The 22,524-nt window shown below is 38.7% G+C and overlaps 1 protein-coding gene across 2 annotated transcripts; it reads left to right on the plus strand.

The window, feature by feature from the left end:
• The first annotated feature begins 1,292 nt into the window (after positions 1-1,292).
• Positions 1,293-18,637, plus strand: LOC122967576 (globoside alpha-1,3-N-acetylgalactosaminyltransferase 1-like). Of its 2 annotated transcripts, XM_044332286.1 has the most exons (12): positions 1,293-1,398; positions 3,055-3,327; positions 8,537-8,569; positions 8,811-8,852; positions 11,688-11,741; positions 12,900-12,920; positions 14,186-14,218; positions 14,299-14,433; positions 14,516-14,648; positions 17,129-17,324; positions 17,403-17,622; positions 17,696-18,637. In XM_044332286.1, exons 2-12 carry the CDS (start codon positions 3,269-3,271, stop codon positions 17,835-17,837), a joined length of 1,068 nt encoding a protein of 355 aa, XP_044188221.1. In that variant the 5' UTR covers positions 1,293-1,398; positions 3,055-3,268; the 3' UTR covers positions 17,838-18,637. The 2 variants fall into 2 exon arrangements, with proteins under 2 accessions (XP_044188221.1, XP_044188222.1); XM_044332287.1 differs by lacking the exon at positions 12,900-12,920 and having other exon boundaries at positions 1,294-1,398.
• Positions 18,638-22,524: the final 3,887 nt, after the last annotated feature.

Consider the following 22,524-nt stretch of genomic DNA (forward strand, 5'->3'; position numbering starts at 1 on the left):
TGAGAAACAAGCTGAATAACAGTGTCTGTGTGCAGTGACTGAACTCAACCAGCAGGTGGAGACAAACTGCTCTTTAACTACAGGATCCTCTGACATGTTTTACTCTGATCAATCAGCCTGACGTCACATGTGAGGCTGATATATATATACACATGTACATATATGTATATATACACATGTACATATATATATACACATGTACATATATATATGTACATGTGTATATATATATATGTACATGTGTATATATATACATATATACACATGTACATATATGTATATATACACATGTACATATATATATACATGTACATATATGTATATATACACATGTACATATATATATACACATGTACATATATATATGTACATGTGTATATATATATATATACATGTACATATATGTATATATACATATATATATATACACACATGTACATATATATATATACACATGTACATATATGTATATATACATATATGTATATATACACATGTACATATGTGTATATATACACGTGTACATATATGTATATATACACATGTACATATGTGTATATATACACGTGTACATATATGTATATATACATACATGTATATGTACATATATGTATATATACATGTATGTGATAATACGACCTGTCCTCAGTTTGATGAAACACAACTTTACAACAAATGAGCTCAACTATTAAACTAAAACTATTAAAATCTTCATTCAGAGGATTCAGACTCAGTGAAGCTGAGAGACGACGTGATTCACGGCTTCGTGTTTCTGCTTCAGCTGCTGACTGGAACTGTAACACCGAGACCAGAACCAGAACCACGTCACACAACAAGCCACCCGACCACTCACACACCAGGACCAGGACCAGGACCTGGACCGTGACCTGGACCTGGACCGGGACCTGGACCTGGACCGGGACCAGGACCTGTAGGGCTCAGACGGGACTGATCCATCACATGATGATGATGATGATGATGGTAATGTAGGTGATGACGATGAAGATGATGAAGATGATGAAGATGATGATGATGACGATGATGACAATGATGATGACGATGATGATGATGATGATGATGATGATGATGATGAAGATGATGATGAAGATGAGGAAACCTGCTGCTTCCTGTAGTTTCTCTATCAGCTGTTTATAATGATAAAATATTTATGTAATAAATAATAAATGATCAATAAACAGATCAAAACTTTGCAGCTGACAGGTCTGCAGTCACCTGAGCAGCTGTTTCCGGTTACCTGGAGCAGGTGGGCGCCAGGGGGCGGAGCCTCAGACAGGAACAGGAAGTGAGCCGCAGACAGACAAGTTAGTGTGGTGGTTTGTGGATTTAACTTCCTGGTTCAGAGAGGAGAACTCGCGCAGGCAGCGGCACGCGGACACGGTGAGTGCCTGATGTTTTATTGATAATCTGTCTTCTGTCTGTCCGCGAGTCGGTTCTGTCGGTTCTGTCGGTTTATGTCTCGGTCTCTTCATGTTTCCGGTGGTCTCGCGGTGTTCGGTGGATGGTTGACAGCGGGGGTCTGGTCGGGCTCGTGCAGCGACGCGGAAATAAAAGCTTCTGTACCCTCAGCTCTTTGCATATGATCAATAAACTGACATTTTATGATCGTACGGCGGTGTGACGTCGTAAACTCGGACAATGACGTCAGGTGGAGGTGTGCGGCAGGTGTGGGTGAATCAGCAGACATAAGTTGCGCTGCGTCAGGTGGTCAAAGGCTCAAGTCGCACTAAAGATAAAATGAGTGTTTTCTCTACGGAGTCTGGTGCTCACTGAACGCTGATACCAGTTATTGTTACATATGAAAAGATAAAGTTCTAGTTTATATCACAACTAACGTATTATTTTCATTATCGATGAATCATTTGATTAATAAAATGTCTTGTTTTATTAAAATTAAGTCTATAAATATAAAAAACAGTGCAACAGACACTGAATTTACTTTCACAGATGATGTTTTGTGTGAGTTTGGTGATTAATTGATTAGTTGCCAGCTATAAAATTAATCTGCAACTATTTTGATAATCAATTAATCATTGAGTCATTTTTTTTAAGAAAAGAAGTCCAAATTCTGTGATTGCAGCTTGTTAAATGTGAATATTTTCTGGTTTCTTTAGTCTCTCGGACAGTAAACTGAACATCTTTGATGTGGACAAAACAAGACATTTGATGACGTCGTCTTTAGGAAACACTGATCCACATTTTTCACCATTTTCTGATGAAAATAGTCCAATTTATGGACCAAACAACTAATCGATCAATTGAGAAAATAATCGACAGGTTAAAGAAAATAATCCTTATTTTCAGCAGGAATCTGAAAACAACACAATTAACCAGATTTTTTTATTTGACTTGAATTTTTTTGATTTGAATTGGAGCTGCTGGAATACAGTTTTTAAATACTAAATAACAAACATTGTTCATACATGATGAATGTGTTCAAACTGCTGCTGCTCAGCAGATGTTTCAGGATCTGTTGAAACCTCAGTGAGTCACAATTTGCATCATCTTCCTTCTCCGCTTCTCCAGAAGTAGAAATAGTCCAGTAAAAACATGAAACTTCACTTTAACTTGAGACAAACTGATGTTGCAGCTGCAGTCGTTAGATTTCATCTGTGAGATCAACATTTATCTTCCAGAAGGAATTAAATCACATATCAAGACGCTGCGGAGACGTTCATGTTCTCCCGGGATGACCACATGTTGACCGGCCGATCATCTCAGGAGTCGGGCTGCTAGCAGCTGAGATGAGCGGCTGGTCCAAACATCTCCCAACACATCCCAGCAGGTTTACAGACTGGTGTTACTGGGATAAACTGGCCACGTGTTGGAATCTATATGTTACTTTCTCTCCTGAAAACATTAAAACTTAATACAGTGACATATTAACTGGAACACAGACTGAGAACCGTAACAAAAGTAAATAACAAAAGCACCAGAAGAAGAAAAAGTCCCACAGAACTCAAACAGTTCGTCTGTTTCACCCTCGCAGGACTCGTTTACAGACTTCCTGTTTTTCTGTCTCTTCACACAATGCAGCTCTCTCGACCGCTGCTTCTTGTTTCCTCGCCACGCTGTCAGCAGGATGTGAGTCCAGTTGTGACACAACAAAGTCCCCTGAACCAAGACCACGCCAGGACCAGACCTGGACCGGACAAGACCAGGACCAGACCAGACTGCTGGCTCTCAGGAGGTCTGACTGGATTCTCTTGCTGGTGGATCAGGACCGTCCTGGTCCGACTCAGGCTGAGAGATGCTGACGTGTAACAGCAAAACCGTGACCCTGATCCTGCTGCCGGCCCTGCTGGTGGGGTGAGTTATACTACTGTTACTGCAAAAAGTACTACTGTTACTGCAAAAAGTACTACTGTTACTGCACAGAGTACTACAGTTACTGCAGAAAGAACTACTGATACTTCAAAAAGTACTACTGATACTGCACAGAGCACTACACTTACTGCAAAAAGTACTACTGATACTGCACAGAGCACTACAGTGACTGCAAAAAGTACCACAGTTACTACTGCCAGCCCTGCAGCTGATCACATGAAACAGACTTCTGTCTATAAAACAGTTGTAATAATAATAATAACAATAAAATTGATAATAGTAATAATAATAATAATAGTAACAATAACAATAGTAATAATGATAATAATAATGATAATAAGTGATCATAGTGACGTGTTGTCTCACTCATCCTGTTCGTTAGAATAACGAGGTTGATGTGAATGTTTTTCTCTCTCTGATGCTCATAATGACACTTTTAGTTCAGTCACTACAGAAACTTGAGTTTATTTCTGTGTTTCCTGAAGTGAAGAAACTTGTTGTTCTTCTTCTTCTTCTTCTTGAGCGGCAGGTTGTGTTTGTACTTTGTGAAGCAGATAAAGCAGCAGCGTCTCGGGTGACTGAGTCTCTTGTTCAGAGGTCTTTGAGTCTCTAGCAGCTTCCCAGTTGGTGCAGCTACTCAGCCTGTTCTGTCAGGTTTTTGTTTGTTGAACCAGGAGGTGCTGGTCACACCTGATACCTGGTCACACCTGATACCTGAGCTCACATCCGTACTGATGATGACTCATCCAGGAACTTCAGTCGCAACGTCTGAATTAATGTATTTGACTTTCAAATGTTCCCAATAAACACTGTTCATGCATCCATCAGCTGCTAATCAACAGTTGGTGCTTCAGTTTTTTCCTTTGATTGATCAGTTTGATTGATTTGATTGATCTTTATTTCAGTCTTTAAGTTAAAAGAAGTCACAGTTCAAACTGAACAGTGTTTGTTCTCAGAGCTGCAGAATAATGACTGAGCAGGTTACATAGTCCATGGGCCAGACCAGAATTTGGTACCTCCTAAGGTGGCAAAACCTCTTTGGTACCAGTTTGTTTGTAGGGTCCATATAAGTACTTTGAAACATGATAACTGTTTCAAATGAGTAGCTTTACTAAATTTTTGGGACAATAATTGTATTTGCCATTATTGCCTTACAGTATCTGCACATAGTCCAGGTGATATGTGCCAAATGTGAGGTGATATGTTCACTTTTTCATAAAAGCGTGAAACTTGGCACACTTGTACAGTTTGCGGCCCTGAACATTTTCAGAAATGGAGCCATCGCAAAAACCCTGTTGTGGCCAATTTGCTTTCCATCATAACTAAATTATGTATTTTGCGTCTGAAGTAAACATGATAACACAGAAAAGATGATGTCTACCCCCATGTTTTGATGGTCTAGGATTACAATGATATAATATACAACATCATAAACTGTTCAGATGAATAGTTAATGGTGAATTTGGTTACGTCTAGAGCACAAATAAACAGCTCCACACACCTCCGCTCGACCCTGCGGCAGTGGGCTGCACGGATCTGCTCCATTCCTCTTTGTGAACAACTCAAGATGAGCTTGATCAATGTTGAGTTGACTGCTGGGGCGATCATAGAGGAGAATTGTGAAGCACTCCATAATGGAAATGACCTCCTCTAGAATGGTTTTTGGAGCCTTTGACAAAGCCATGAAGGCCTCTGTTGCCATGTCATCGGCATTCCAGGTATCTCATGTTGTCTGCTCATGCTACTGTGTCACAGCCAGTGAAGGCATGGAACACAGGAAGGGCCTTGGATTTGTCAGGACCCGAAGACTTTGCAGTCTTATGGGTAGGTATGTATCTGAAGTTCTTGCCAGTCCCAAATGCCACCCACAGCTCCTCAATGTCTGGTTCTGACACATGTGCAACGGCTAGGACCACAACATCTGTGTCCGCAGACAGCAGGGTGATCTTTTTAAATCCTTTTCTTGCAGCATCTGCCACATGGAGTAGCATCCTTGTATCTGCCTCTTCATGCGTGAAAGAGGCAATCTGATAAGTTTCCTGCGGGTGAGACGATATACCATCGGGTCCGCAAGTGAAACAACTTGTTTGGTAGTCAACATTTCCACAAGGTCCCTGGCCAGAAAGTGAAAGAGCTCTGTTTTGTTTTCGTCCACTCTCAGGAAACCTTTCCCAGTTGGTTGGTATCTTGTTTTTTCCATCCATTCTTGTTCTTGTCCCGTCGCTGTTTCTGTCTTAGCTACACCTGGTTTCAGCATGTCAAGGACTGCTGACCCATCTAGTATTTGGATCTCATTGTCTGGGGCACCGCATATACAGTTCTCAAGGCAACTTGTTTTCTTAAGCGTAGTCCACCATGAAGGGAGAGTGATGGGGGGTAGGCCTGATTTTTGTGGATGAGGATGTTTTCTTGGTTCGCATCACGGGTCTGACAGGCAATGCTTCTTCCTTCTCAACATGAACATAATAGACAATTCTGGCCCCCGAGAGTGATTGTAAATTAAAGATTACATGAAATATTTTTGAAATTTCTCTGCGATTTCATTGTAATCCTTATCATGGCGCCACTGAATTCACCATTAACTATTCACCTGAAGAGTTCATGATATTGTATATGGTATAATTGTAATCACAGGGGTAGACGTTACTCTTTCTGTGTTATCAAGTTTGATTCAGGAGATATGATGCCAAATACATAATTTGGTTATGGCGGAAAGTAAAATGACCGCCATGGCTGCCACGAGGCATCTTTGCGATGTTCAGGGCCCCAAACTGTACAAGTGTACCAAGTTTGATGTTTTTATGAAAAAGTGAAGATGATTTTCACCTGGACTAACAGTAGGTTTGTGTGCAGTCTATTGTAAGATGTAATGCACAAATATATGCAATAATTAAGTTTGAATCACACATAAAATTACACATGCATAGAATATAACACATATGCAAACAATAGAAACAGGTCCTATGAGTATTTTTTTCAGCAACATGGTTTTTTTGGGGGGTGAGGAGGATGGTTGGGGGGGGGGGGTCGCAACTGAGCATATAGCAGCAGTCCTGCAAGGTCCAATTTTGAATATGAATACTCAAGAATGGATATTAGCATGCTAGTATAACATGATGATGATCATTGGTATATGTATTAAATAAGTGAATGAAAGAGGTAGAATTCCTAATTTTTTCTATGTATGACGTTCCGTTCAAATAAAGTGACAAGATTTTTTCATTCCTTGGATCAATGGTTGGTGTCATTGAAGGTTGATAACTGTGACTAAGCGTCATCATGTTGAAATATCATCCAGAGATAAAGACTTTTTCAAAATACCAAACTAGAATTTCCCCCTTTGGGTGGAACCAGTTAGTTCTGGCCTGGGCCCATGAACTAACACCATCATCTCTCCTTTCTGAACAAACTGAGTAAATGTTATTCAAACACCCGCACAACGCGCCCGTACAACGCGCCCGTACAACACGCCCGTACAATACGCCCGTACAACGCGCCCGTACAATAAGCCAGTACAATACACCCGTACAATACACCCGTACACACATACAGTGTACTCTCACCCAGTACTTTATTAGCTACACCCCTTCAGTCCAACACAACAGCTCCTCCATAAATTCTACTTTTCTGAGCTTTTACATTTTTAATTTTTGTTGACATTTTCATAAATTGATAATTCTGCTTTATGTTTAATATTCAGGTCGTAGTGGTGATGATGAACTGAGGTGCATTATCCTGAAAAGTGTTAATAAAGTGCTTGCTCAGTGTATGTATGTCTGTATATTTGCATAAACAAACTGTAGTTCGATCAGAGTAACATGGATGTTTTTTTCATGCATCATGTTTTTAATAAAAGGCTAAAAATGAAAAGATACATAGAACATAAATGAAACACATACAGTTTAAATCTTAACATATGTGCACAGCCTCTGCAGTATTAACTACAGCTGCAACGATTAGTCGATTGACAACTATTTTTTGATTATCAATTAATTTGTCAATTTTTAAGAAAAAAACGCTAAAATTCTGTGATTGCAGCTTGTTAAATGTGAATATTTTCTGGTTTCTTTAGTCTCTATGACAGTAAACTGAACATCTTTGATCGTTGGACAGTCGACAATCGTTAGTTGCAACTTTATTATGAACCCAAAACAGTTTAAACTACTGATAATAAACTAAAAAAAATCACACTGAGAGTTTATAATATCCAATAATCGACTGTTGTTTTAAGAAAAATAAAGTAGAATAAAATAAAAACTGTTTTTGTTCTTTTATCTAACAACAGAGATCTTTTTTTTTGAGGTTAACGATGGTCAGTCAAATGTTTTCTACAGTTTAAATTACTTCACACAAAAATGATCACAATTAGAAGAAAAGAACATTTTTACTCAAATATACTGAAAACAAAACAAAACTGCAAAACTTATTAAATTAAAAAACTTGAGTTTTATTTTTATTGATTGAAATCTAAATATTTTGGAGAGAAAGCTGGATTATTATTGGCTTAAATCATATTCCATGTTTCATCTATTTCAGTTTTTACTTGCTTGTGAAAGTGATTGATTGATTGATTGACAGGTGATGATTGATTCATTGTTTTGTCTATAAATTGTCAGAAAAAGATGAAAAATGTTTATTTTTACAGCTGATGTTGACGTCTTTAAATCTTTTGTCTAAAACTCCAAAAGTCCAAAGATATTTAATGTCACGTATGGATAGAAGAGCCTGATTGATCTATCGATCTATCTATTGATCTGGCAATCTATCACAAAGTAAAACACTGTGTCCATTAGCTTTAATCTGACATCAAACAGCATCTACATGTTGATACGCTGACGTATTGACTCTACATGTATCTACTATTTTAACATTAAAACCAGCTTTATTGATTGATTTATTGATTGATTTATTACAGTTGGTGATTATTTACATTTTCTCTTCCCCTGAAAAGTATTTTTAGTTTGAATCATTCTGACAGATGGAGTCGTGTTGTGTTGTTTGACCTGCAGCCTGTCAGCAGGTAACAGGAGCCCTGAAACGGCTTTCAGTCGTCCTGCATGGCCTTCCTCATGTCTGTCATGTTGTCATCTGTTACTGCGGTTTGACTTTTACATGAAAACTGCATTTAAACTGTTCTGATCACTAATTATTGATGATTAATTATTGATTGTGTTTCTGTTTGAACCCTTAGAACGCTGTATGTCTACCTGAGCAGGTCGTCAAGGTAACACACATACACACACACACACACACACACACACACACACACACTTATTCCACATTTCTACCACATTAAAATAAATGTTCCACTCTTTACATTGCAGCCTTCATACCTCATCACTCTGTTTACAGCTACAACGATCAATTGATTAGTTGATCAATATAAATTTACTCACCAACTATTTTAATGATTGATTAATTGTTCTGACAGTATGATCACACTCATATCATGTTTGTGTTTGCAGGTTTGTTCTGGACTTCAATAAACTGACCCACTCAGAGGACGGGTCAGTAACACACACACACACACACACACACACACACACACACACACTTTTCCCTGAGTAGAGACTGTCAGGCTTATCAACTCCACCTTCCTCACTGACCTTCGTACAGAGCAGCTGTTACCTGTCAGTGAGAACTCTCCACCTGTTTACAGAGTTATATACAGTATAAACCAGTATAAACCAGTATAAACCAGTACAGGTCCCGCTTCTTTTCTCCTTCTTCTTCTGATCTGAAAACACAAACAATCCCAGCATTAAACTAGTAGTTTTACAGCTGAATCAGTATCAGTCAACATGTGGCTGATACAACAAGCTCAATGCAACCGAAGTAAAATACATGAAAAGAGACAAAACATGTAACAGTGTACCTGATAATTCTGTAAATACCTGCAGATCAGATGTTTTTAAAGGACCAACAAACAAAATCTACATAGAATATCCAGCTCTTTATTAAATATATTATAGCAAATTAGAGTGGGAGTTGCAGAGACTTACAGACGTGGATGAAAATATTGGTTCTCTTCCACCTTTTTAAAAAAACTCTATTTTCTCTGCATTAAGTTGAAACTGACAGAAGTATCTGTGATCCATCGTTCTTTATTTCACATTGAATATAACTGAAACTTTGCTTTTGATTCACAACTTAACATATTATTTAACACAATAAAACAAATGAAAATGGCCAGTAGTTCAGACTCTTCTTCACTGGTGGTTCGGACTCTTCTTCACTGGTGGTTCGGACTCTTCTTCACTGGTGGTTCGGACTCTTCTTCACTGGTAGTTCGGACTCTTCTTCACTGGTGGTTCGGACTCTTCTTCACTGGTAGTTCGGACTCTTCTTCACTGGTAGTTCGGACTCTTCTTCACTGGTAGTTCAGACTCTTCACTGGTAGTTCAGACTCTTCACTGGTAGTTCGGACTCTTCTTCAATGGTAGTTCGGACTCTTCTTCACTGGTGGTTCAGACTCTTCTTCACTGGTAGTTCAGACTCTTCTTCACTGGTGGTTCGGACTCTTCTTCACTGGTAGTTCAGACTCTTCTTCACTGGTAGTTCGGACTCTTCTTCACTGGTAGTTCAGACTCTTCTTCACTGGTAGTTTGGACTCTTCTTCACTGGTAGTTCAGACTCTTCACTGGTGGTTCGGACTCTTCTTCACTGGTGGTTCGGACTCTTCTTCACTGGTAGTTCGGACTCTTCTTCACTGGTAGTTTGGACTCTTCTTCACTGGTAGTTCAGACTCTTCACTGGTGGTTCGGACTCTTCTTCACTGGTGGTTCGGACTCTTCTTCACTGGTAGTTCAGACTCTTCTTCACTGGTAGTTCGGACTCTTCTTCACTGGTAGTTCAGACTCTTCTTCACTGGTTGTTCAGACTCTTCTTCACTGGTAGTTCAGACTCTTCTTTACTGGTAGTTCAGACTCTTCTTCACTGGTAGTTCGGACTCTTCTTCACTGGTAGTTAGACTCTTCTTCACTGGTAGTTCAGACTCTTCTTCACTGGTAGTTAGACTCTTCTTCACTGGTTGTTCAGACTCTTCTTCGCTGGTTGTTCAGCCTCTTCTTGATCAAACTGCTCCAGTTCTCTCTGGTTTGATGGCTGCCGTCTCTCAGCTGCAGGTTTCAGCTCTTTCCACAGATGTTCAGCGGGATTCAGATCAGGACTCATAGCAGCCGCTTCAGAACGCTTCAACGTTTTCTTCTCATCCTCTCTTGGACAGAAGGACTGTGGCTTGTCAACATGCATTTTAGCAAAGTCCAGTCTGGCTTTGTTGTGTCTCCCTCTTAGAAGTGGGGTCTTCCTGGGTCTTCTACCACGGAGCCCGTTTTCATTCAGACAGTGAAACTATTGTACCTTGAACTTGAAGATCAGCTTGGATCTGTATTGACGTTTTCTTTGGTTCTTTCTCCACCATTCAAACAGTTTTCCTCTTGTGACCACGTCCATAGATGTTGGCTGCAGCTCCATCAGAGTTAAACTTCTTAATAATATCAGCAGCAGTGGTCACAGGAACATCGAGCTCTTTGGAGATGATCTTGTAACCTTTACGTTGACTTTGTTTGGCTGTTACCTTGTTTCTAATGTCTTCAGACCGTCTCTAGTTTTCCTTCTGTTTTCAATGTTCAATGTGATGCACAAACAGCAGAGTGAGTCACTTTCTCCTTTTAAACTGGCTGCTGAGTGATTATAAGACTGAAAACACCTGTGATACTAATTAAAACACAATAGTCTGCTATATCACTACAGATCAATTATTTCTCACAACTTCTAAATGGCACCAATAATTTTGTCCAGATTATTTTAGAAAATAATAAAATGTAAAGGTGCCACATCTGTAGAAGGCACTGTGAGAAGAAAATTTAAATTTTACAGCTAGAACTGTGAAGAAGACAAAAAATAAAAGATGGAGAATAGCAACAGAAATTTAAAGTAGAAGAAGAAAATAATTTTAAAAAAGAGCGAATTAGAAAATTAAAATGATACAACATGTTTTCTTTATTCTCTAATGGTCACAAGTGTGAAGGCGCTGAGACTGAACAGCCTCTGAGTTAACAACACTTAGACCAAATAGGTCTTGTCTGTAGGTGGAAGGCTGCAACATGGATTATATTTTAAAAATGAAGTAACATTAGGAGCCACTGTTTAATTCAGCACATATTTTGTAGGTAAATGTAGACTTGTTTCAGTAAAAATGTAACTTAAATGACTAGTTAACAAGCGATCCATCACCAATCACCATTATGTTAAATTGTTGTTTTTTTCAATGTGTGTGTGTGTGTGTGTGTGTGTGTGTGTGTGTGTGTGTGTGTGTGTGTGTGTGTGTGTGTGTCCTGCAGATCTCCTGCTGAAGTCATTATGACTCATGTTTTCCACCTGGTGGCTCCTGACCAGTAAGTACGCTGATGACATCATCATTACATTTTGTTTTCAATAAACAGCTTATTGATTTGATGTTTTTAGTTTACATCACAATCACTGAGAAACAATCAGTGTGTCTAAATTTTCTACTGCTTGATTTTTCTGAGTTTATTTTTCTTTTCTTTGTCTTTATATTTTTGTAAACAAACTAACAATACTTCTGGGTTTTGCTGCTTGGACAAGATTCAGAGTCATCACCTTGAGCTCTGGGAAACTGACGGGTGTTTTTCTCTCTTTTTCTGACTTTATAGACCAAACAATCAATTAATTTATCATGGAAATAATCATTAGTTGTGGCCCTAACAGCATTATTAGTACATTACATTATTGTATACTAATAATGTAATGTACTAATAATGTTTTCCTAAAATCAACTTACTTTACAGTTTTATACCAACAGGAAATGATATGTCAGTCTGACACTGCCAGTTAAACTTCACACTACTCATTTCCCAAACATTTAATATTTGGAGTTCACAAAGATGTTTCACCTCCATCCACAATCAGTTTTTAATGTTTTCCAGTCGTGAGCAGCTTCCTTTTTGCACTCTGAACTCAAATGCATTACTTTAACAGCATGAACACACTGCAGACTCAGACTGGGAACCAGTGTTTAGTCTGGGACTGGTAGGCAGCTAAAACCTCAGACTATTTGTGAAGTCTGACACCTGCTGCTCAAAAGCAGGAACTGTCTGAGTGACTGCAGACAGGAAGTCTTCAATAATCAGCTGTTTGATCGACAACAAATAAAAATACAAAACTAGAAAGTTGTGTTTTCACAGACATGACGTCAAACGAGCATAAAAACTTTTCACAACATGAAACACTAATATAAATCGTAAAAATACTAAAACAACAGAATTTAATTAAGATGTAAAGTTTTTTAAGATGAAAAAACAATTTTAATTTTGAGTAATCGCAATTGAATAAAACTGAAATATATATATATATATATATATATATATATATATATCACAAAACTACAATTGTAAATGAACTCTGAATATTAATTGTCAATTAATATTTTTAAATGAAAGGGAAAATAATATATAAGCCTATAAAAAATGACGGTGGTTGTTGCTAATGCTGACATGTTGCTATTTGTCACCCTGCTGCGGATAAAACAACAGGAGGCTTGTGGACACCAGTCAGTAAGTAATGCTAATGCTAATGCTAACACTCACAGCGCACAGTTTAGATTGTAGTCAAAGGTCAGTAACAATCTGACATTAAAACATATTTATAAAAAACAGATTAAACTGTAATGAATACATACATTAATAAATAAATCTGTTTAATTTTAACTCCGACAGCGACATGGACGACGTAACCTTATACTATAATGTGTTTAAATATGTGACTTCATTGATTTTATTGTAAATGTCAGTGACAATATTAAGGTTCATGTGACAGTAAAAGAAACTGGTGAAGTCAGTTTATAAACATCATCCAAAGTTTTCTTCATTACTTCAAACTTAACAACAGTATTTTGTGTAGCAGAATTGTGTTTAGTTTAGTTTTCTATCCTGTAAATCATCTCAATGCCCCTCAGGATTATTATGAGGTAGCAGGTTGTTGGTTTTGGTCTTTAATGGGTCAGATCATTTCATTTGTTGACAACATTAAAAATCTAGAATATTTTAGACTGATGCCACATTCATGTCATACAGAATGTGTAGTAGAGATGTGTGCGAGTGTTCATATCATCAGATAACTGTAGATGTGTTGGTTGACTGAGAGTTATACTGTTCATTTGGATTCAATTACACTGAACAGACTTTAGTTGAAATGAGGTTGTTGTTTGTTTGGTTTTCAGTCACTTCAGCGCTTTCATAAATCTATTGATCTATATGATGAGCACCAGCGTCCTCCAGCCCTGAACTAACTTTAAGCTTTTACCTTTTTAAACCTACTCTCACCCAAGCAAAGAGCAGATACTCTTCTCAGCCCCAACTGGCTTGATGGGCAGTTAATCTGAACGCTGTAGTCGACGTAGAGGTCCAACCACCATCACTGTTTATGTAATAATGATTTAGATGTTGATGTGAACACTAATTACAAGTCAGAAACTCAAAATTATGATTAGTGTATGAACATATGAAATATGAAATAGCATTATTCTTTAAATTAAACCCCTCAGCATGCACGAGTTCTGGGTAATGAAGTCCTCAACAATTGCGACTTGAAAGCATCGGTCCGCCTCCAACACTGTGATCTTGAGGAGGAGGTCCTAAAATCTGTTCTTTACATTGTAATGAGCCCATGAAAACTTTCCATGTTCAGCTTCACTGCAGGTCAGAAGAAGAAATAAATCATTAGGATGTAGTTTGTTCAGATTGTTGCTGTAATTAAGCCTGCAGCCTGCAGGGGGTGCTAACAGGAGTTTAGACTGATGAGGAACCTGTTTGTGTTTCAGTCTGCAGTACAAACAGCCCAGCATCGTAAATGGGTAAGTAACGTTCACTGTCACTATTGTTCATAAGAATGAGGATGATGTTGTTGTCGTTGATGTTTGTTTCTTGATTGCAGTCGTACTGACGTGGTGACGGTGGCGCCCTGGTTGGCTCCTATCGTTTGGGAGGGAACCTTTAACCCAGCTCTACTCGACAGCATCTACAAACCAAAGAACATCACCATTGCTGCCACTGTGTTTGCTGTTGGAAAGTAAGTATGACATCACAACATCAAGCAGTAATGATGTGTTTGACCTTTGACCTCGAGGTGACCCCTCTGACCTTCTGGGCAGGTACATCATGTTCCTGAAAAAATTCCTCAAGACAGCAGAGGATCACTTCTTCGTTGGTTTCAAGGTGCATGTCTACGTGTTCACTGACCGGCCAAAGGAAGTGCCTCAAGTTGAAATGGCTGCCGGCAGAAAGGTAGACCGGATCAATCGATTAATACTCAATAAAGCAGCAACATATTTATTTAAATCTCTGATCATCTGCTGGACTTTTGATTTGTGGCTGATAAACCTTATTTCATTGTAAATAAACATATATATATATATATATATATATACACACACACACACACACACACACACACACACACACACACACATATATATATATATATATATATATATATATATATATATATATATATATATATATATATATATATATATATATATACATTTTGACAGTGCACCACTAGCATGCTCATGGATATGTTAGCTTAGCCAAGGTAACGTTACCCTGGTTACCCTGGTTACCCTGTAGTGTTGCTGCTGCCAGAATGACAAACCAGAGACCCATTACACTGACTGAGTGCAACACTATTATTAAGACATGCTCCATTATCTCCATAGTGAAACGATAACGCGTCTCCCTCCCCTCTCTGTGGCGGTCGTCTCCCTCCCCCCTCTGTGGCGGTCGTCTCCCTCCCCCCTCTGTGGCGGTCGTCTCCCTCCCCCCTCTGTGGCGGTCGTCTCCCTCCCCTCTCTGTACATAAGTATTATGAGCTTGATGTAGTTAAAGTATTGCAGTAAAAGTACATAAGTATTATGAGCTTGATGTAGTTAAAGTATTGCAGTAAAAGTACATAAGTATTATGAGCTTGATGTAGTTAAAGTATTGCAGTAAAAGTACATAAGTATTATGAGCTTGATGTAGTTAAAGTATTGCAGTAAAAGTACATAAGTATTATGAGCTTGATGTAGTTAAAGTATTGCAGTAAAAGTAGTGGTTTGGTCCCTCTGACTGATATATTATTATATATGACATCATTAGATTATTAATAGTGAAGCATCAGTGTTAGAGCAGCATGTTACTGTTGTAGCTGCTGGAGGTGGAGCTAGTTTACACTACTTTATATACAGTTAGCTAGTTTACTCTACTTTATATACAGTTAGACCATAAATCAGCATAACACAGCTGTCAGCAGGTGTCCTGAGTCCTTGCAAGAAACATAAAGGTTGTTTTCCTTTCCCACTGCAGCAACTAAACTGTTTCAGTAATAGTTTTGGCCAATGAGCCGTTTTTGGATGTTTACATTTCTCAGAATGAAAAAGCAGATGTTATTTTCTACCTTTCTTTTTTTTCCTGCTATACCAAACCATGAACTTGTTGTACCATTACACCTGTAATATAAATTATATACAGATGTGGCTGGAAATATTGGTATCAGAACGCTCCAACGTTTTCTTCTCATCCTCTCTCGGCTGCTTTCTGATGTATGTTTGGGGTCATTATCCTGCTGGAAGACTCATGACCTGCGACTAAGACTCAGCTTTCTGACACTGAGCTGCATGTTTCTCTCCAAAATACCTTGATAGTCTTCTGATTTCATTGTGCTGCACAGATTCAAGGCAGCAAAACAGTCCCAAAACATCACGGAGCCTCCTCCATGTTTCACAGTAGACATGATGTTCTTTTCTTTGAAGGCTTCATCTTTTCTTCTGTAAACATCTGGGTCGGTGTGATTTACCAAAAAGCTCTAATTTAGTTTTCCTCTTGTGACCACGTCCAGAGATGTCGGCTGCAGCTCCATCAGAGTTAAACTTCTTAATAATATCGGCAGCAGTGGTCACAGGAACATCGAGCTCTTTGGAGATGATCTTGTAACCTTTACGTTGACTTTGTTTGGCTGTTACCTTGTTTCTAATGTCTTCAGACCTTCTCGAGTTTTCCTTCATGTTCAATGTGATGCACAAACAGCAGAGTGAGTCACTTTCTCCTTTTAAACTGGCTGCTGAGTGATTATAAGACTGAAAACACTTGTGACACTAATTAAAACACAATAATCTGCTTAAAGTATCACTACAGATCAATTATTTCTTACAACTTCTAAATGGCACCAATAATTTTGTCCAGATTATTATAAAATGTCTTTGTAGAATAAACATAAATTCAGTTATTTTCACAACTTTTATGTTTTGTTCCACTGCAAACCAAACATAAACATGCACTGATAATAAAATATCTTTTAATTTCAACACTGTTCAGGGCAAATGGTGCATTATTTTAATAAAATGTAAAGGTACCAATAATTTGGGCCACATATATAAAATTAATTTTCACAATACATTTTAAATTCTTTTCACAAGAAACCAGTTTTCTACCTGAAGTGAACAGATCTGACTTCTGGCAGTGGTTGGTCCCACACATCTGAACTGTTGTAATGTTTTGAGGTTCTAAAAGGTTCTGCATTGTTCTTTGGTCATTTTTTCCTCTGTTAGAGAATCAGAGTTTTATAGGTGAGATTGAGAATGTTGTGACATCTTCCTACATGTGTGAAAAACGGCAACAGAAAGACGGAGTCACAGTCTGATGTTTAAAAACTAACACAACAGAAAGAACTACAGTTTATGTGCATGTTTGATATCTAAAGACTCCTCCTCTTCCTCCTCCTCCAGCTAATAGTGCGTCCGGTGCCCAGCTCAAAGCGTTGGCAGGAGATTTCTGCTCGTAGGATGGAGATCATCCAGACGCTGATAGAGGAGGAGCTTCGTAACGGCACCGACTACATCTTCTGTCTGGATGTCGACTCTGAGTTTCACGACCGCTGGGGCACCGAGTCTCTGGGCGGACTGGTTGCTGTGATACATCCAGGTCTGTAGACACACAGCTACCTGTCCAGGTGAAGTTGGGTTGTGTGTCATGTGTTGCTTCCTACCTGTGTGTCTGCAGGTTACTACAGAGACGACCGCAGCAGGTTCCCCTATGAGCGCAGACCACAGTCCAGAGCCTACGTGGCTGCCGGGGAGGGAGATTTCTACTACTGTGGGGGGGCGTTCGGGGGCCTCCTGCAGGAGGTGCACCTGCTTGCCAAGACATGCCGCTCCAACTTTGAGGCTGACGCCAAGGAGGGCATCGAGGCCGCCTGGCAGGAGGAGAGTCACCTGAACAGGTAGGCAGTGTCACCTGAACAGGTGTTGGCACTGTTTGTATTTTCTGATAACTTCCTGTTCTTGTGTGTTCAGGTACATGTGGATCAACAAGCCCAGTAAGATTCTGTCACCTGAGTACCTGTGGCAGGACTTCAAAGCCAGAAACCCGGAGATCCACATCGTCCGCTTCTCTGGAGTTGTCAAGAACTACGCTGACATCCGACCCAACGTCTGAGAGTCTGGACTGAACTAAAGTGGACTAGAAGAGCTGTGCCTTGAAACAGGTTTGGAAAAGCTCAGCTACACCTGTATGCACCTACTTACCCACAATCCAACTCTTCACATCTGCATCATCTGACACCACAGAATCAAAAACATAACTGTCGTTACATGGTGTCACGACCTGATCCGTCGCCCTTTGGATTAACTCATCACCTCTACTACACATGTGCAACTTGTTGAACTTGTGAAAACAAACCGTCGTTTTACAGCGGACTCTTCTCGATGTGCTTGAGTCATCCGTCCGATTGTTTTTCTTTTTAGGCTTCATGTTCATTTTCTTCTGCAGAAAACAAAAACTGAGCTGCTACTTTCAGCAACAAACATCTTGAAGAAGAAAGATAAAGTTAGCCAGCTAACAAGCATTAGCTACTGTGAACAAACAGGGGCTAGTTAGCATAAGCTCTCACATCAATAAATAAAGCATTCTCCATCTGTAGCAATCTAATATTTGTTGTCCAGTGAGCTACATTTTATTAGCTCACTAACTACTCAATGCTAGCTCATATTCTATATTGAAGAATGGTTCAACCATCCGTCTGTTTATTCATATTGTAGCTGTGATGCACACTGACGCCTCTAGGGGGGGTGCTAACAGCAGTTTGTTCTCTTCTACCTATGTGAGCCTCTGCAATAGAGGTCAAACATCCTGATCTGGTCTAGAGGACTCTGTGGGTTCAGGTGCTTCTTTGTTAGCCAACAAACTGAACCAGGTTTTATCTGTTTCATTAAGAGTTGATGTGATGAGACTCAGGTCTGGTGATAAGTTAAAGGACGAGTTCCCAGTGTCCCCAGAGTTTCCAGTGTTTCCAGTGTGTTAAACCAGCAGTCAGGTGTCTGTAATCATTCCTCCTGTTCATACTGGATATTAAAAGATCCTTCAAATGTGCTTTCAATGGAAGTGATGGAGGATAAAATCCACAGTGTGTCCACACAGTCATTTAAAGTCTGTGTGAAGCTTCTATTCAGCTTCATCAGTCTGAGTTAGTCATATCAAGTGGATATCTGACACATTTACAGTCTTTTTAGCATCAAATTCCCTCTTTGTGTTTCCTCGGACAGTGTTTCCCTGTTGAGCTGCAGGTGGAAGTATAGTAACAAAAAGAGGAACTTTGGCACTAAAAAGACTGTAACGTTGAAAGATATCTACTTGATTTGACTTATTTGGACGCTGAAGCTTCATATTAACTTCAGATAAACTTTAAATACATTTTTGCACAGAAGGAGGACTGTGGGTTACATTGTAAGGTCGTTATGAAGGGATCTTCTAATAGTCAGTATGAACAGGAGGAATGATTACAGCAAGAAAAACAGCTTTAATGTTCATTTGATGACTGACTGCTGGTTTAACCCAACTTATTTAAACCTGCGTTACCAAACAACCCCCTGAAACATCTCAGGTTCAGTAAAGTTCAGGATCTTTTATATTCTGTCTTCTCAAAGTAAACAAATTAAATATAATTAAGAATGTGTATCATGTGACCACAGTCTGACTGAAGGTATACTTCATCATTTTTGAAAGCACTTCTTCTCAGATGAGTTAGATGTTCAGATTGATTTCTCTCTTATATCTGTATGTTATATATGAAGCTAAGGCTAGCAGCTGGTTAGCTTAGCTTATCATAAAGACTAGAAGCAGGTGGAAACAGCCAGCCTGGCTCCAGCTCCTTGATTAACAGATTTGTTTAATCTGAAGTGTAAAAACTAGAAGGGAAATGGATCGGACTATTTCCTGGCTGGGAGCAATAACTCTTTCAGAGTGGCATCAATCTTCTCATCAAACTTTGTGTTTTACAAAGTTTGGAACTGTTCCTTTAAATAAAAGAGCTCGATGATGTTAAAAAACAACTCAAAGCTTCTCTCAGATTTTCACTGAAATGATTAATCGATTAGTTGATCCACAAAAAAATTCTGCAACTTTTCTGATAATTGATTAACTGTTTCAATCAAGTAAAGATGGTGAAAACATGACAAATAAATGCGGTGATTCGTTAGTTTTCTGTTTTCTATCACTGTAAACCGAATCTGTTGGTGGAGAAAATGTCATCTCGGACTGTAAGAAGAGTTTATGATATTTAATAGATGAATGATTAATGAATAATTAAAATAATCATTAGTTGCTGCTCTGCCCTGTTTACTAGCAGGTCTGTGCAGGACGGATCACTGACTTTATATTCAGCACTGGGTGTTTGATGGACCTGTTGCGCCACCTTCAGGTTTTCTGCTGTCAGAATCTTTTCTCTCGTTTCAGAGTGTTTGTTTTGTTTGTCGGGTGGTTCAGGTTCGGTCCACCATGGTACATGTGACCCTGTGCAGTTCTGACATCATGTGACTTCCACTCAGGTGTATGTGTGCTTTCATGTAATAAAGAAAATTCTTTTTCTGTGTGAGAAGAATTTGTTCTGCTTCATTAATGTTGTCAGATTAAATATTCTAAATAAATTTATTATGATTTTAATAACATTTTCTGATCAGCACAACATAATTATTTAATGTTGAAAGTGTGTCTTATTGAGGTTGAGAGATCATTAATCAGCTGACACTGAAACAAACAGTTGAACAAAATGAGAATTTGAATTGTGAGATAAATAAATTAGTTTTATGATTCTGTTAGTGTTTAACCTGCTGAGCAGCTCCCTCTGCTGGCAGCAACACACACTGCAGCTGCTTAAATTCAGGTTTATTTGTTCAACAATAGAGTGATATAAAATTATATATCTGCAGGACCAGAGTTTAAGAACAAATCATGACCCCGATCGCAAGGGCAGACAGAGTTAAACAATAAAACTGACTCAGCTGATCTGACTCGTTAATCTGAGTCAAACCTCGTTTTTAAATCATCTCTAAGTTTTTGTTTATCACCTGCAGAACTTTGTGCTTAAAAGTTTTGTCTCAGTTGAGTTTCTTGAACTGAATCTGATGAATGTCGAGTCAGAAACTTCTGGTTCAGTTTTGTGTTTGAACAGTTCAGAAAAACTCTGAGTTTGTTCACCCTGAGATGAGGGAAAGTTAACTTAAACTCTGGGTCAGTTACCATGGTAACTTACACCCTGGGTCAGTTACCATGGTAACTTAAACTCAGGGTCAGCTACCATGGTAACTTAAACTCAGGGTCAGTTACCATGGTAACTTAAACTCAGGGTCAGCTACCATGGTAACAAACTCTGGGTCAGTTACCATGGTAACTTAAACTCAGGGTCAGTTACCATGGTAACTGTGAAGCTAACCTGCTGCTTCTTACAGAGTTTCAGGTCTTGGTTCATTCGGTCGTATCAAAGCTCGTATGGAAGCTCGTTCATTAGCGGAGCTTTACTGTCAGAATCTGAATCCTGGTCGGATGTTAGTTTGTTACTCAGGACTTTCTAAAGTTTTTATGCATCAGTCGTTTCTTTGAGCAGCAGTTCAAATATTCCACAGCGTGAATTGATCCTCAGCTCAGAATCAAACCTCTTCACGTCCTTCTGTTATAACTCTGAGTCAGTTTGTTAGAGCAGCTGCTGACCTCTAATCTTTATTACACATAATGTTTAATCTCAGTTTAAATGTAAACAATCAGTATGAAGCTTCAGACACGTGGGATCAATGAATAATGATCCCTGTCAGTCATGATGTGATTGGTCCATAATATCATAGATGATATGTTAACATGCTGAGTGAGCAGGATCGCGGTGCAGCTGCAGAATGTAGTTTGAAAGTGAGATTTTTAAATAGGAGCTTAATCTGAACGTGTTTTAACAGCATTCAGTGTTTAAATTTACTACATTTGCTGAAGCAGCTGAAATAAAGTCACTGAATGTTGAGCTGAGAAACAAACAGACGTCTAAACATTTAAAATATTCTGTATTTTAACCTCGATGCCTTTTCAAGTACAAACCATCAAACACATTATTATTGATCAGACTGTGAGTTTACAGTCACGTCTCTGTGTCTTTGATCTATTTATGTTTTAAATCTTTAACTATATTTCATCTTCAGTTGCTGCTTCCTGTGTTTGGAACAAATATATTTAAAATGTAATGTAGCTGCAGCTTGATACAGTCAGATCCCACTTTATCATCATTAAACAAATGTAAGTCTGATAAATGATCAATTAATGGACGACACTGAATAAAACTTTATTGTGTTAATTTATTGACACTTTTCCTGTTTATCTTTTTTTTTTAAAGATAAACTGATTAAATTTAATCCACTGGATTAAAATGGAGGTTCTGCCTTTTATTTGCTTGTTGCCATGGTGACTCGTAGTATCGGGGCTCCATTGACAATGGCTTTTTTTTATTGATCACGCATGCGCTTAACTCAGTGAACATACTCAGAGCTGATTAAACTGACTCTGATCAGCTGTTCTGAAACAGAAAACTCAGAGTTTATTGAACCTGCTTTCTGAAACAGGTGTTTCATCCTTCAGGTGAAGCTCGTCAGACGCAGCAGGTGCAGACGCCATGTGACGCAGGAAGTATTCTGTTATGTGCAGTTAGTTTAAACAATAAGTGATGTCAATCAAATGTCTGCAAATCAAATTTTACAAGAAAACAAAAAGGTTTTACAAATATTTCCTTTTTTTTTTTTTTAGATGTTTTTTTTATCTCTCAACACCCTCCATCATTTCCTTTGTGCAATGCATTGTGGGACAATAGTGTCTA

This window comes from Thunnus albacares, chromosome 17 (assembly GCF_914725855.1).
Source record: "Thunnus albacares chromosome 17, fThuAlb1.1, whole genome shotgun sequence".
NCBI lineage: Eukaryota > Metazoa > Chordata > Actinopteri > Scombriformes > Scombridae > Thunnus > Thunnus albacares.

Excerpts from the sequence above, each read along its gene's own strand:
- LOC122967576 (XM_044332286.1), top strand. The coding sequence starts at position 3,269 with ATGCTGACGTGTAACAGCAAAACCGTGACCCTGATCCTGCTGCCGGCC. Across the intron at positions 14,434-14,515 it reads ACTGTGTTTGCTGTTGGAAA|GTACATCATGTTCCTGAAAA; the intron begins GTAAGTATGACA and ends CCTTCTGGGCAG. Across the intron at positions 17,623-17,695 it reads GAGGAGAGTCACCTGAACAG|GTACATGTGGATCAACAAGC; the intron begins GTAGGCAGTGTC and ends TTGTGTGTTCAG.